We start from the raw sequence: 12751 nt of genomic DNA, 5'->3' as shown, positions 1-12751 counted from the left end.
AATCCTATGGTATGACTTTGTGCTTTTAAAAGTTTCTTCAGTTTTGTTTTTATTATTTTGATAATTAATGAATTATATGAAGTACTATAGCTCCAGATCCAGGATTTCACACTGTTTTGATAATTGTACTCGTACTAGTGCATTACAAATATGTTTAAACTACACATAGATTAACTGTGTTATTTCGAAGCATTTTTATCTTCTCATCTTCTAGCTGGGTCCAATGTTGTCGAATAGTAGTAATTCGACTACTACTTTTTTAAATGAAAATATATGTAATCTCACTTGTTGTTTTTTCGTAAATTGTTTAATTTCCTTGCTGATCTTTGGTACCTTTACGTTTTTTATGGATGTCCTCACTTCTAATATATAATTTAGGCGTTAACAATGCTGCGAACGACTTTGTATTTATACGTTTTGATCATATTGATATTGGATTTCTTTGTACAACCTCATAGTTGCAAATCGTAGGCCATCACTGTCTTATAACTGATGTTCACATAATAATAATTAGTTATCAATTGATAATTTGAATTATCATCCACTAGCAACCACCATATATTTTACGCTTCATACAAAATTCATCTCAATTCATCTTAGTATTGCGATGTACTTCTTAGAAGTTAGAGGTTCACTTTCATTGGCTCAACTTTCATAAGCTATTTTGAAATATGATTTAATGTATTCGCCCAAAAAAACAATTCGGATTGGTGTGCTATATTTAGTTTCTAAGCATATTTGACAACAAACGTGGCGTCCAATATTATCATACAAGGTTCTTGTTAAGTCCTCTTCACCACATAGCTCGAATTAATGGAACAATGTCACTAAATAGAGTGTTAAAATGCAAAACAAGGAAGCAATAGAGCTTCTTCTTCTTATCCTACACTCGTCTTACTTGTAAATTGTTGCAAGTACAAAATAGTAATAAATTAATATGTTAATTAATATTGTACTACACATATATATTGTAAGATGTAACAAAAAATACTCTAAAGTCCGGAAAAATTGCATTGTTTTGTCTGACTATGTTCGAAGCTCTTAGACATTGGTTAACAATTGTTAATTGTCCAGGATGATTCCTATCTCGCTAATCTTTAATATTATTAACCCTATTCAACAGATTTTTCTCCCTTGGTCCTAGTAATTAATCACATTTATGAAAATTAGTGCTCCTAGAACGTTACCACCTCTTTCTACGTAAGAAAGACTAACAGTAATCCAGCCGCCCTGATGACGCAGTGGTAAAGGCGACAAGACGGCCCTCCTACTGTTGCGATAGTCGCAGGTTCAAATCTTGCTGAGGCATGATCATAGATTTATGTTTGTGGTTGTTTAATGTTTGTGATTATTTGTGATTTTGTGTCTTCTGGGATGATTTCTAAGTTGGTCACTCGCCAGTCGATAGACTTAATGCCGAGGACCGTGGTTCGGAGCTAAAGTTAAACTGTAGGTTCAGTCCATATAAACCCGTAGTTGGTAAAAGGAGACTTTTATATTTATAATATATTTAAAACAAAAACAGTAATCCATAGTATTATTTATCAGAAAACTTTGTATATATATAAATAGATTTGAGACAAATTAACGTTTTAAAATTTTAGTGATCTATTTTCACAGATTAACACTTACTTTTGTGTTCAACATTTTTGAAAGAAAACCAAAATATTTCGAACACAAAGCAGTAACAATGGCTATAATAGAACTCTTAAGTTGTCTTTTCCTATGTTGATGGTCGTATTTATTTGAGGTGAAGTTATACGTATTTAGAAACAATATAAGCTTCATAAAGTAATAAAGAAACGCATATTTTTAGCATATACTTACATAATCTAAGGTGTTTAAGATCAATATGCATTTTAAGCTACATGAATCGACTTTCTTCCGTTATATAATAGTCATAAAATCATTCTGTTAATGTCCTTTAGGCGTAACAATAACAATAAAATGAAAATATTGGTTTTTTGCATTGCTCTAGCCGTTCTTTGGGTTCTAGTTATCATTAAAATGTATATAATAAGGCCATAATTAATTTTAATATATCGTTACGTCACGTAGCGTGCATTCTATCTCATATAATATCGTAAAAGGCCTAAAATAAAAAACTATAACATTTAATATAGGCATGTTTCGAAACGGTAATATCGAACAGATATACTACCTTCATAAAGTCAATACAACAACCGTCAGCTTTGTAAACTTGCAGCAGTTAATAAAATATATTTAAAATTTTAAAAAATATCAGAGAAATTTAATTAAAAAACCGACAACAATTTTTTTGTTCTGCTTTATTTTGAATAATAATATTAATATTCAACATTTTCAAAATGTTTTAATAGAAAATTGATTGACAAAACTTATTTATTTGTATGAGTAATAGTAATAAATTATAATCAATTACTACACTGAAATAAAAAGTCTCCACAATTATATTCACAAAAAGAACATATATTTTGAAATATTACTTGACAATAAGTAATATTTTACAATAGGCGGTAACACAAATGTTATATAACTGAACTAAGCTGAATTTAATTAGCCAATACTATGCAAAATAAGAAAGACTTTTAAGTTACAAGATGTAATAAGAATAATGCACTATCTGTGATGATATACTAGCGTCACGATTTTTAAAGCTGAAGCAACTATTGTTAAACACTATTATTTGGCATGTAATTCTTTTGAAATATTTTGATTTGTTATAGATATTCTATTAAGAAGAATATCATTTATCTTATGGTTATGATATATGGACTGAAATTTTTTATTATTATATAGCCGACCGTTAAATTTACTGAAATGGTAAGATTATCTTATGGTTTTCTTTTAGTATTTATAACACTAGTTATTATAGCTTGTATTAATTGTAACAATGTAATTACAATCATGGAATTATTATCAATATTTTTCAATATGTCAGGGAGTAATACCTCTAATTTGTATCTTCAATTATTTTTCTCTGAGCTAGACGGCTGGTATTCGTCTTTGAGTATACTTGATGCTTGAAACCTTGAAACAGCTCTCTATATGATTTATTATTTACGATATTATGACCAAAAACTTCTACAGACTTTTGATGTTCTTCAGCTGCATTTTTCTATTAATTATTACTCTGTTACTATTAATTATTATCAATATTTTTCAATATGTCAGACTTCAGAAAAAATATTCTTGTCGAATAATACCTCTAATTTGTATCTTCAATTATTTTTCCCTGGACTAAACAGCTGGTATTTGTCTTTGAGTATACTTGATGCTTGAAACCTTGAAATACCTCTCTACATGATTTATCATTTACGATATTATAACCTAAAACTTCTACAGACCTTTGATGTTCTTTAGCTGCATTTTTCTATTAATTAAAGCTGAAAACATATAATTTCTGTTTCTTTTCTTATTTAACATAATATTTGACATATTCGACGCATTAAAACTATAGTGAAAGCTTTTTTTAAAGATTCAAAACAATATAAGCTGCAAGATCTCTTATTGTAGAGTATGTGCACTATTTATGTGCACAGATATATGTGTAATTGTTCAGATTATATATGAGCATTTGGTTAAAATGTGTAAGGAGAGAAAGAATAGTAACTATTTTGCAGATATGGCAAATTCATTAAAGATAATGCAGTGATTGAATCTAGTTTTATCAAGAACTAGCGCCCCGCCCCGGCTTCGCACGGGTGCAATGCTGATACTAAATTAAATACACTACAGAAAAAATATGAACGTTGTATATAAAAACATAGCGGCCCGCTCCGACTTTGCACGGACATAAAATATATATGCCTACGTTACTCAATGAAAACATGATTAAAATCGATCCAGTATTTTTTGTTCATTCATTACTGCCCTTGGTCTGCACGCATTAAATTTGGAGTAAAATAATTCCTCTTCCCCTATACTTACTATGAAGATTTCCTGCTATCTTTGGAATATCTAAATTCATACAATTTTTATTACATTACACATTTTTAAACGCAAATTTTAAATTTGTAATATCTCCGAAAATATTTGTTTAATTTACATGCTGTAAGGAACCATATTGATCTATATTAATTGCACACTGTATTTAAGGTACTTAATTCGATAAGGATTAATGCCGTATTGCTTAAAATAGCTTCGTAAATAAGCCATTTTCTCACGTAAAAAGTAAACAATAAAAATGGTTAATGTGGGTTATCCCTAAAAGATAAACATATACCATCGCGGACTTTTTTGTAGACCTTTTTATGGTGTACAATACTGTAGTACATTAATTTGATCTAACTCGTAGGGTTAGGCAGCGTTTTTGCTAATTGCTAAATAAGCCTAAAAAAATAGGTTAATTTACGACATCACGTTAGAAACCTCTAAAATTAGCAATGTTGCCTTAGTATATTATGCATGTATTATACATATAAACCTTCCTCTTGAATCACTCTATCTATTGAAAAAAACCGCATCAAAATCCGTTGCGTAGTTTTAAAGATTTAAGCGCACATATGGATATAGGGACAGAAAAGGACCCTTTGTTTTATACTATGTAGTGAAGATGTATGTAGGTATTAACGGAACACATGAAATAGAAATACAGTGGTATCAAAATGTCTTTACAAGGAAACACTTATTCCGTAGTATACAAAAACTAAGCGTAAAATGTAAATATATGCTCTAAAGAAAGTAGAATATATTACTTGGATATACAATTGTTAATTAGATGAATTAGGTCTTCAGGGGATATAACTACAAACGCGGCTAGTACTCTAACTCATAGGTGGTATGGAAAAGGGTTCAATGTGAATATGATCAAGCACAACTCTAACTTACAAACTAATATAACTGTGTACTTAATTGTAGTTATAAATCATTCGATAATATATGCATTAGATTTACTGTAATGTTAAAATTAAAATTAAAAAGGGATATGATATTTGATGAAGTCAAACGTCTGCAACCGACAAACGTTCTTTTAATAAACTTCAAGTTTATATGGCAGATATGGCAAATGCATTAAGGAGAATGCAATGATTGATAAAGTTTTATCAAGAAAGATGTATACAGGTAGTAAGAGAACAATAAAAGGAGATATACAGTAATATAATATCAAAATGGCTTTACAAGGAAACATGGGAACATGAACTAAATGTAAAACGTAAATATGCTCTCTAATGAAAGTAAAATACATTACTCAGATATACAATTGTTAATTAGATGGATTAGAAAAAACGCGCCTATTACTCTACATATACTGGTGTGGAAAAAAGTTAAATGTAAATATAATAAAACAAATCTAACCTATACATTATTGTGGGTTATATGCACTATTTTGGTTACATAACATTTTTGTTTAATTATTTTATTTAGATTAGAATTTTGTTATATGTCAAAGTCAAACTGAACTAAAACTCAGAGATGATGCGGCAACATTGCGACAACAATTCAGGTGACGTAGGTTCACTGCTGTTTTGAACAGTGTATACGATATTTTCATGTGATTCCACTTTTCTTAGGAAAGAACCTTGTCTTAGGCAACCCGTACCGTTTCAGATCACCAGCGATGATTAATCGGTGATCCCAATATACGAGACACGTTAGAACGCTTCAATCAAGTCGACCGTAAACTTTCCGGGATTAGAACGAAAACAAAAACCCGTTGACATTTAGGCCGGACGCCGGCACGGCCACCGCGACCATTTCCACGAACCCGCTATCACGATCGAGAGCTTTTTCGCTAAAATCGGCTTTGCCCTCGCGTCTCGCCGCCGCCCCCTACCCTCGCTCGCTCTTCCGTCATGGAACAGGACGACCGCCACTACCGCGAGGAGCCTCGCAAAGCTCGCGATCATCTCGCTTGCGAAATAGCAGAGTTGGCCGCGAACACGGACCCCGACGATTAGTCGTTTTGGATGTTTACGGCGATGTACACGCGTTTCCATAGCGAGTGAATTGATGCGCGTTAGATTGTTTAGCGATTGCCGCCAGTTCGTTTTGATTCGCATCGATTTTGACGTCTTGAATTCGCGCCACTACTCCCCCGACAATATCCGATAGAGTTTGGATACAAAACAAAACAAAAATGAACAGCTTACCCGGAAAATATCTTGTGGTATGTTACAATTATTGTATTCCGTATATTGTCCGTAAAATAAATGTGCGGCTCTTGGTAAAATCGCGCGGATATTTGGCAACAAAACGCGCAAACTTTCTATTAATTTTATTTCAAATATTTTTCGAAAAATGTTCGCAAGGAATTTTTTTGAATTATTTGTTAATCGAATACTCATTAGATTTCATCAAATTTTATCCATAATATACATAGACTAATCTAAAAATAATTCTATATTTTTTTACCGTAATGTGTTTAACGACATTTACAAAATAATAGATTATTTAATTATTATTTTCTGCGTTTTATTATTAAATTATATCAGTTAATTTTTTAACTTTATAAATTTTTTTTAGGTTTGAGGTTTTAATCATTATAATTAACTATAATCAATAATTACGCTGTAATATAAATTAAGTCCGTGAACATGCTAATGCCTGTCAATTCTAGTATGATATTCTAATACAAACCTAAATAAAGAGTTATTAAATCATATAAATTATTAATTTTTTATATCAAGCTTTTTTATTTCAAGTTTAAAAAGCAAAATTTAATGTTGCTTATATTGCGTTAATTATATATTGCAATGAAAATTGCTTGAGCTTTTTTTGTCATACATACACGCACATATATATATATATATATATATATATATATATATATATATATATATATATATATATGTATATTATTTTCATATTTAATTTTATATTTCCGTACACATTGGTATCTTATTAAAATCCATTATAAACTTGCTATATAAGTTCTAAATAATTTTTTAAAATTAATATTTATTGAATCATGACTGGAATTCTTTTACAATTTCAATTTGTTAATTTTTTTGCATTTAATTATACATTATATTATTTATAACTCAATTAATTGGACACATTTAATATGTGGAAGGTAGGAATTTAAATGTAGTTTTTTCTCATGAATTATTATTCCATTGATTATTCCATGCTTACTGATCTTTCTAAATCTAAGTTACATAACTTTTTCTTATTAGAACACTATCTCAGTACGAATATTCTATAGGTAATGTTTACTAATATTTCAATTTAGTCAATACTAATTTGATAAATAAGTAATATTCCTGTAATTCAACTTACCTATAATAGAAAATTAAAAATGAATGTTCTACTCTCTAATATACTTAGAGATATTGAATACTGAACCTTACAATGTTTTGGTTTAACACGAACTTTGTTAATTATCTAGCTCAAAAGGATTCACTTCCTTTACGCCTTCTTGTCGGATTGTCATTCTCCATTATTCTGGCATTTTGTGGATGACCGTTCTTGTTTTACTACTTTGAAGTACTTAAATAATTAATTAGTCTTTAGCCTTTAGACGTGGATGTAGATGTTTTTGTATATGGAATTTGGATATTTATGTTAATTTGTTAAAAGCGAATTATACACATGTAGTATTAATATAGAAAGAGATTTGTTATTTATCACTTTAATTCGAATATTTGGTGCTATTACTTACGTGTTATTTGTTTATAATTGTTTACAATTTATTTCTACTTTTTCTAGGTATACCATAGTGTTTTTATATATATGGTATATTGTTCTAGTGGATATAACATAGATCCTAAGGGGCTTCATCTTGTTTTGTTATAAAGAATAGACTTCATGTAAACATTTTTATTTAGTTTTGTGTATATTTGTGTTATATTAGCCTTGTACTCTATTTCATAATTTTTCCCCAAATATAATTTAGAAATAATTCTTTGTATTCAAAAAGCACATGACACACATATTACAACTAGTTGAACTACAATTAACTAGTCATTTTTCTTTCATATTATAAGTCAGAACTAAGATTTCAGACCTAAACCTAATTGGATCTACTGCCACTGGGGTACTTCACATTTTCACAAACCGTTTAATTCGTACCCTCAGATCTTTGTTGATATCTTAATTCCTAATATATCATGGGACATCAAGAAAGCCGCGAAGAACTTTGTCTTGGTGAATTAAGACCATGTCGATATTGGATATCTTTGTGTAACCTCAAAATTGTATTACATATGTAAAAATAGAAATAATAAAATAAGAACGCAGAAACGTATTGGAATTTCACATATTTAATTCAGAATATGTTATAGTGCAAAAAATAGAAGCAATGAAACTTTATTTGATTTTTTGGCATGAAAGTGAAAATACTCGGTATATTAATTAGATGAAATAAGATGAAATTATTTCATTTCAGAATAATTTAATCACATTTATATCATATATAAATACGTCCACGGTTTTTTTAATTCTGTCAACTATATAGTATCTATTAAGTTCTTTTCAAGGTATTTAGTGTAATAAATGGTACGCTAAATTAAATAAATTACGATTTTTAGTATGCGTGTTTGAAATAAATATATTATTTTTACATATATAAATATATAATAAGTTCTTGAAAGTAATGAAATAATATACTAGCTATTAATACGTGTACGGTGAATTAAGTTTCAGTATTATTATCATCATGGATCAAAGTTGTCTTTATCTGAATATTGTACCTAACAGCCATCACACCTACTGTTGTGTGTTACAGCAAACAGCTGTGTAATTAGGTAATTATCAACGTTATTTTATAATGGTAAGAAATATCAACGGTAAATCAGACATTATATGAACTTGATTAAAATAGAAACGACACGGTCGTTAAACTATTTCTCATTCAAGGATTTAAGTATAATTAATATGTCAACAGTAACATTCTGGTATGCTATAATAGATCAAATGAAAAGCCCCCGACCTACCATAGTAAAACAAAGGTTGATACACTGATTATAGCAACCCTCCAACTGTTCGATACCATTTTTGTAGTACGATTTGTCCTTTTCTTCAGAATAGGCCTCAGTTTCGGCGATCACCTCTTCATTCGACGGAAATTTCTTCCCAGCGAGCGTTCTTTTGAGATCAAAGAATAGGAAATAGTCACTGGGGGCGAGATCTGGAGAATACGGTGGATGAGGAAGCAATTCGAATCCCAATTCATGCATTTTTGCCATCGTATTCACTGACTTGTGACACCGTGCATTTTCTTGGTGAAGCAGCACTTTCTTTTTTTTTAAATGCGGCCGTATTTAGGAGATTTCGTCCTTCAAACGGGCCAATAACGCTAGGTAATAACACTTTTTCAAGGTAATCAATGAAAATTATTCCATGCGCATTCCAAAATACTGACACTGTAACCTTGCCAGCTGGCTGTTGCGTTTTCCCATGCTTTGGAGCGGGTTTATCGTGTGCAGTCCGCTCGGATGACTGTCGTCTGGACTTCGGAGTGAAATGATGGAGCCACGTTTCATCCATTGTCACATATAGACGCAAAAACTTAGATTTATTACGCTTAATCATCTTCAAACTCTGCCTCGAATCGTCAATTCGTCGTTGTTTTTGATCAAAAGTGAGCTCGTGCTTTGCACAGAGCTTTCTCATACCCAAATATTTGTGAATGATGTGATGTACACGTCTAATTGATATCTTTAGAGTGTCTGCTATTTGAATGAGTGAATCTAATAAATGTTTTAATATACTACGATGGTAGCTTTATAAGTTATTTTCTATTAGTATACTAAATACGAGGCTTTGGGCAAACTGTTTCATTTAGCTGGACAGCCATTGTGTGCAGTTTTTGTTGGTATATCCGCAGTGTATTAATACCAATTATCTTGAGAAGGGTGAAACGATCATTGGCAAATATTATTCAGAGCTTTTGAGGGCATTTGATATTAGTTTGAAATAAACAGAACCGCATTTGGTGAACAGAAAGTGCTGTTCTATAAAATCCACGCACGGATGTGTAGCCATTATGACAGAAATTCATAAAATGGGCTTCGAAATGCTATCCCCTCCAGCATATTCTTCATATTTATGCCATTGTGCCAAGCCAATAAACGGCTCGGTTTTAAGAGATTTGGATCAAATGAAGATGTCATCATTTAAGCAAACGCCTATTTTGAGGACCTCGATAAAGCCCATTATATTGAAGGAATATATGTTTTAATAAAAAGGATTTTTGGCAAAAAATAATTTTTATTCAAAAGGTCTCGGCTGCATCAAGCTACTGCTCCCGTATACGTTTTTTTATACTAGATATAATCTGCTTGTATAATATATTTGCTTGTCAATGTACCTTCGAATATGCAAATGAAACTGCTCAATTACATTAGTGCTGTGAGTGCCGATATATGCAAAATAAATTTCTTTTTAAATTTTGATTTAAGATATTACGTATATAAGTTGAATTAAAATAGGTATTCGCATGTTAAATCGACAAATTTCAAAAATATATCAAAACCATTATATTTTATCAGGTAAAACTACACAATGCTATGGATCTATTAAGATTCCAGTGGTTTGATCTATTATTTAATGAGAGTTACTATTATAGTAGACTATTTTTTATGTAAAATCTAAACCATATCTTCTAGTGAACCGTAGCAAATTAGCTGACATTACGTGCCATTATCTAAACTGAATTAGATTGCATATTTGTATCAGTCGTTTATTCATTTTCAGGTAATAATCAAGTAATTTCTGAATATTTCAATCGGTCATTAAAACTTTCCTCCATTCTCCATAATTCTTAGAATTCATTTTGTGCAATTATGTATAATGTTTATCCCCCATTGATAACCTTTCAGAAATAAATCTCCATTACCTAAAAAAAATCAAGCAAGAATGTATTAGTACGAATAAAAACATCTTGCTGGAAATCAGAAGCAATATCCTTTTATTTAAAAAAATATTTATCATATTGCCATAGGAATGGTATCAGAAATAGGCCAAATTTCATATTTTAAAACGATTTTTACGATAAATAAATCCGCTATAATGAAGTTCATAAGATCTGATCTAGATTTTCGGCTTCTTGGTTAATAGGTCATGATCTTTCAGACAGCCTATTATCCTTTATATATTTTCTACGGTATGGTTAGACGAAGCGAGGCATGTTAATTGTCTGTTCCGTAGTCAGGTGGGTGTATAAGGAAATGAGAGAGCAGACTCTGCATCTATAAAATAATGGACTATTAAACAATATACTTTTATATCTGTAATCTAATACTCTAACAGAGATCCTGGTCTATAAGCTTATGATGTGACATCGTTAGTTATATTAATATATTTTAGTTATACCATCTTAATTAATATCTTGGATCTGTTTTTATATTAAAAACTTTCGAATTATATTTTATAGCTAGATTTTTGTCTATGGGTATATCCTATTTTATATTTGTATATATATTCTTGTTTTATATTTAGTTCTATGTCATCAACTAGGTAGCCTGACATAGTAATTTCAAGAACGTGTAACATCGTGTAGTTTACATGCTCTGCCTTTGTTTGTTTAAAAAGGGGAACTGATTTAATTTAGTTGCATTAGTTGCTTAACTTTAACAGTTTTACAGTCTTCAAAATTACCGTTACATTCGAAATTTGCTATAACTCTTAAGGGTTTCTTAGATTCTGTGTTAATATCATCAAGTTTTTTGAGTTTAGGAGAATATCCGGAATAATAAGTCTAGTACAGATGAGTTAATTTTTTATTTAAAAATCGGCAACAACTGATATAATCTGTGAATACTGAGGAGACGTATTACGTAGTAAAAAAACAATAGTTTGCTCAGCAATCATCTTATAATACTGACCCTTTTAGATAAGTAGCTTTACTCAAACTGCCTATAATAATCAAATACCACCATTTGTAAGCCAGCTTAGTTAGCGCAGTTGTCAAAGCTACATTATGGTTCTCCTATTGTTGTGATAGTCGCGGGTTTGTATCCTACCGGGGTATAGTTCGGTCCATATAACAAGATATAACATAAAATATTTGTATTAAAAATTAGATGTTATAGATTTATCTCTTTGAAAATAACAAATCTTACTTTTGGATATTATTTTAATCCATTTACAGTTTCATTATTTGATATTTCTATGGTATACTCAATTACATCTATATAAAAGATCAATTGATTTTTTGCCAAAATAATTTTTTTGATTCAACATGGTTCCCTTCAAGGGCGCTACACTAATTATAATGACCCTCAAACTATTCGATAACAATTTTTTAGTACGATTTGTCTTTTGCTTCAACATAGGCCTCAGTTTAGTCGATCACCTCTTCATTCGACGAAAATTTCTTCCCAGCGAGCATTCTTTTGAGATATGAAAACAGGAAATAGTCTCTGGGAGCCAGATCTGGAGAACACGGTAGATGAGGAAGCAATTCGAAGACCAATTCATGGATTTTTGACACGGTGCATTGTCTTGGTGAAGCAGTACTTTCTTTTTTTTCAAATGTAGCCGTTTTTCGGTGATTTCATCGTTCAAACGGTTCAATAACGTTATGTAATGGTCGCTGTTGACGGTCCTTAATTCTTCAAGGTAGTCAATGAAAATCATTCCATGCGCATCCCAAATTAGAGACGCCATAACCTTGCGATCCCACGCTTTGGAGCGGGTTCATCGTGTGCAGTCCACTGCACTCATCCATTGTCACATATCGATGCAGAAACTCGGGTTTATTACGCTTGATCATCTTCAAACACTGCTCGGAATCATCAAGTCGTCGTTTTTTTCTTGGTCAAAAGTGAGCTCGCGGGGCACCCACTTTGTACATAGCTTTCTCATATCCAAATATTCGCGAATGATA

At 30.9% G+C, this 12751-nt stretch overlaps 2 protein-coding genes across 2 annotated transcripts in view; one reads left to right on the top strand and one right to left on the bottom strand.

Annotated features, from left to right (window-relative positions):
* Positions 1–12751, bottom strand: part of LOC143202177 (uncharacterized) — a 262136-nt gene that overhangs the window by 120252 nt on the left and 129133 nt on the right. The gene's annotated exons all lie outside the window — the stretch shown is intronic.
* The window catches only part of GV1 (nuclear protein GV1), a 106399-nt gene continuing 99525 nt past the window's right edge, over positions 5878–12751 (top strand). The window contains exon 1 of the mRNA XM_076413476.1: positions 5878–6088. Coding sequence (XP_076269591.1) covers positions 6059–6088 — 30 coding nt within the window. The 5' untranslated portion in view covers positions 5878–6058. The remainder of the gene's footprint in view (positions 6089–12751) is intronic.

The sequence above is a fragment of the Rhynchophorus ferrugineus genome, unplaced genomic scaffold (assembly GCF_030347505.1).
Source record: "Rhynchophorus ferrugineus isolate W39M unplaced genomic scaffold, kcgeb_rfMv2 rfM9, whole genome shotgun sequence".
Taxonomy (NCBI): domain Eukaryota; kingdom Metazoa; phylum Arthropoda; class Insecta; order Coleoptera; family Curculionidae; genus Rhynchophorus; species Rhynchophorus ferrugineus.
The sequence above is the reverse complement of the archived record's forward strand: the minus strand, read 5'-3'. Positions and strand labels throughout refer to the sequence as shown.